The sequence below is a fragment of the Protopterus annectens genome, chromosome 2.part1 (assembly GCF_019279795.1).
Source record: "Protopterus annectens isolate FY-2018-M chromosome 2.part1, PAN1.0, whole genome shotgun sequence".
NCBI lineage: Eukaryota > Metazoa > Chordata > Ceratodontiformes > Protopteridae > Protopterus > Protopterus annectens.
The window spans coordinates 1,022,823,567-1,022,827,895 of NC_056729.1; the positions used below are offsets into that span (position 1 = coordinate 1,022,823,567).

General features: G+C 32.1%; 1 protein-coding gene across 1 annotated transcript in view; it reads left to right on the forward strand.

Moving 5' to 3' along the window:
- The window catches only part of ZBTB49 (zinc finger and BTB domain containing 49), a 767,990-nt gene extending 763,888 nt beyond the window's left edge, over positions 1-4,102 (forward strand). The window contains exon 8 of the mRNA XM_044062602.1: positions 3,218-4,102. Within this exon, the coding sequence (XP_043918537.1) occupies positions 3,218-3,870 (653 nt within the window). The 3' untranslated portion in view covers positions 3,871-4,102. The remainder of the gene's footprint in view (positions 1-3,217) is intronic.
- Positions 4,103-4,329: the final 227 nt, after the last annotated feature.

Below are 4,329 nucleotides of genomic sequence, written 5' to 3' on the forward strand. Positions count from 1 at the left end.
AAAGAGGACTGTGGTCTGGGGATGGGAATGTGGAGTAATACTGAAAATGGAAAACAGTAATGTTATGCATGTACCTATTGTTAATGTTCATGATAATAGGGGTTTTGTGAAATACAGGGGTCAACCAAAGACGTGTTATTTTTGTGGGGAAAAATGATCATTTAATCAATGAATGTGATAAAAAAAGTTATTTATGTGGTAAAACAGGGCGTAATGCAAAAAATGTGATTTTAAAGTGCAAAAAATGTGGCAATACTGGTCATTCATGGCTAGAATTTGAAATGAATGTGCAAGAAAATGAAGTTATACAAGAGGAAGAGATAGAAAAATGTGTTGTACAAGAAAATGTATGAAAAGTTGTGACTGATAAAGAGCTTGTACATGAAGTTAAAGAAAGCAACAAGGAAAAAGAAACAGAAGACACAAGTGAGGAAGAAGCTGATTGGCACACAGTAAGAAATAAAAAGAATTTGATACGGAAAAGAGTTAAAGGAAGGAAAACAAAATTCAAAAATATAATTCTCAGAGAAAATAAGAAAGGAAAGGGGTAAACATTTTATTATACTAACTGTTCTTAAAAGCTGAAACTATTAGCTTTAAATGTGAACAGTATGAAAAATCTTAAGAGGAGAATAGGTATATTACAGTGGTGTGCTGCAGTAGATGCACATATTGTTTTAGAGGATATCAGATTATTAACAGAGGAAGAAAGAACACAAACTGAAAAACTTTGGAATGGTGCTGTAGTTTGGAATTTGGGGAAAGAAACATGCTTGGGCATATGTATATTATGTCAAAAAAGCATTCAAGTATTAGATGTAACTATAGTGGAAGTAGGGCAAATTTCGGTAATAGACTTGAAATGGAAAATATATGTGTGTAGAATTATAACTTTATAGGCATATGTAACAAAAAAAGAGAGAAAGGATGTTTTTTGAATCTGTTTGGGTAAATATGGACATTATGGTGGTGGGTGGTTTTTAATTGTAATTTAAGTAAAAATAAGAGCAACTGTGATGTCAAAATGGTTAAAGAAATTATGAAAAGTGGAAAGTTAAGTGTATGGGAAAATAACCACTGGACCTACAAAAAGAATTAAATTAGGACATAAATCGATTATGTTTTAATGTCTGATAGTTTAAAAGTTATAAAAAAGGAATTCCGTATTCTGGATTTTCTGATCATGTGGCTGTATGGGTTAAAGTACAGGCAAATGAAGAATGTATAAGAATAGGAAAAGGAATAAAGAGAATTAATGAAAAGGGATTCGATTTAAAATAGAAAAAAGAACTTATGGAATTATGGAAACATTGTATGAATATGAGAGAGTTTTATGAGAATTGGACACTTTGGTGGCTTAATTGTAAAGAGATATATAATAAAGTGTTTTAGAATATATAAGGAAGAAAAGAAAAAAGAGATAATAAGGTACTAAGTCAAGAAACATTTAGAGACTTAATAGAGAAGAAAAAATATTTTATGAAAAATAAATATATAAAATGAGTCAAATTAAAATTAACTTGTTATATAAACAAAAATATTGTTTACAAGGAAAGAAAGGGGGGTAGCATCATATTTGAGTATAATGATAAAAGAAGGAAAAAATAAGGAAAAAAGAAGTAAAGGATATGACATGTTTTGGAAATCACATAGATTTTCATATAGAAAAAAGCACACTTGTTGAATACCATGGTAATAGGAAAAATTGCTTATGTTGCTAACATCTATATGATTCCTATTAAGTTTGAAAAGGAACTAGTGATGACTATATTTTCTTTTATATGAGGCTCCAGACTGAATCCAGTCAAGAGAGGGATTCTCTATATCAAAAAAGAGCTAGGAGGCTTGGGTTTAATAAACCCAATAGTAGATGCAGCATCTTTAGTTTTGTATAAGGTATTAAAAGGAATTATGAAGGAAAATAATAACATGCTAGAAATGTTACTGTATTACAAATAACTGTGGAAAGGAATAGAAGTTAAAAAAATAAGTAAAAGCATTGTGAGTGAAGAAACGAAAGAGTATCAAAACAAAATTGTTTTATGGAAAATAAAAAAGAATATTATGTGAGAAAAACTAAAAGGAATGGTACTTAAGTATTATGAAAGTATTTTATTGCATTGATCCATGGAAATATTTAGAAATAGATAAGAAAACAGCCATAATGATGAGATATAGTAACTATAAAAAAGATTAAAGAATGTAATGATTTTTTATGGAGATTGTCTATTCGAAAATTACCAGTTAAGGCAAATATGCCATACAAAAAAGCAAGATAGAATGTGTAATAAATGTGAAGAGTTTGAGACTACTGAGCATGTGTTTTTCAAATGTCAACAAGTTAATAATTTCTGGAAAGAAATATGTAAACATAATAGGGTGAAAAGTTTGTTAAAATTTGAGCAAATAAATATGGACATAATAGAATTTGGTTAGTGTTGTACACAAAAACAGGAAGAAGTGAAAAATATTGACAGAATATTTTATATTTCATGGCTTATATGAACGAGAAACTAAATGAAATTAAATACAATGTAAAATGGACTTTGACTAAGATTTTGGAGAAAATAATGTTTTGGTTGTGGATAAAAGAGTGGGGAGGGAATGCTTAAACTTAAGTTGATAATGTATGGACATTTGTAAATAGATGTAAATAATGTAAATAATATGCAATGTATATATCAATAAAAAAACCTTACTCTCTTTGATGGGTACCTTGGGATCTTTGCATCCACTTGAGCTTACTCCTAACTGGCAAATGGAACTATGATTTAATGTCTCATCCAAAGGACAGCATACACAGAAATGCAGCCATTCCCCTTATGCTGCACTATAGTGTTAGTACTAGAAATTAATCCATGCACATGGGGTAAGAATAGAACCCACAGAGCTCTGATCTTCCAGCACCAAAGGAGGATGTGTAACTTGTTGCACACTGACACTATATCTCAATTCATAGCTATCCCCCAGAGTAGAGTGTATGCATGTGAATGTGCTCCACTTTTATGTAGAACAGTTGCGTTCCATCAGTTAAAAATTTTAAATCATATTTGTCCTGGGAACTACCAGCAAGATGTTTAAGTTGCATTGTCTTGCACTGTTCTGTTTTTTTTTCACATTGTTATAAGAGTTGTGCTGCCTTACTTGGAGTAGTTGTCAGACCACCATACACATTCATTTTTGAAGTTTAATAAGATTTTTGTGTTTGATTTTGCAGGGAATAAATTTGCAGGATCTGGTGATTTGCGCAGACATGTAAGAACTCACACTGGAGAAAGACCATATACCTGTGATTTGTGTGGTAAGTGTTTCACCCGATCTGCTGTTTTGCGAAGACACAAAAAAATGCACTGTAAGGACAGTGAAGATGGGCAGAGTACAGTTGAAGTAATCACTCATGCCATTGAAAACTCCTACTGTCGGCCTGCTTTACAGAAGTCGCACAGTTCTGAATCCTTTGATCAGGACATGCCTGTTACTTTATCTGAGAAGCTTTCTGCTCACCAGCCAGACACACCTGCTAGTGAAGAATTTCATTCCTGTTCTTCAAGTCCATATTCTAAATTCGGTGTGTCAGTTCAAGATGTGAAGACTAATATTGACTCAAGTAAAGTTTCAAAGCCGCAGACGGATACAGCATCCCAGCAGTCTTATTCTTACAGAAGTATGCACTCACCAGCTGCTGAGGAACCTCTTCCATCTCAGAACATCTCCTTAATGCGCTCCTCCATCTCCTCTTTGGACAGTCAGTGTGGTGAACCATTGGGAAGTCATACAACTTGTAAAAACAATGATGGACCATTTTTTTCTAGTGTGGCACTCTGGGGTTTAGCTATGAAAACTTTACAGAGTGACAGTGAAATAGACTAACAAGTCTTCTCCGGATGAGATATTTTGAAAAACATAATTGAGGCAAAACCTTTGTCTTTATTGCCATACAAAAGAAAATACAGTATTTTCATTGTCATTCCTGAAATAATATACCTGTTAATTTCATTTTGGAATTTGTCAGTGTAGTTTATCAATTTTCATTTGTTCTACTGCTTTGCAAGGTTTTGCAGATAATGCAAAAAGATCAAATAAATGATAAAATTTGGTTTAATTTATCTGTCTGAAGTGTTTGTTATTGCACATTTTCTTCATGTTAATGGTATCCTAGAGATTATGTAGAAGCATTGTATTGCTTTTGGAATGTTAAAACCAGTCTTTTGTGAATTTACAATTGAATTGTTATTTCCTGTATAAAATCAATGTTTTCTCGCTTCAGTCATTCGTCATCATATTTTTATTAAAGGTCAGAGCTCCTGTGTGTTTTATAAACTAACTAGG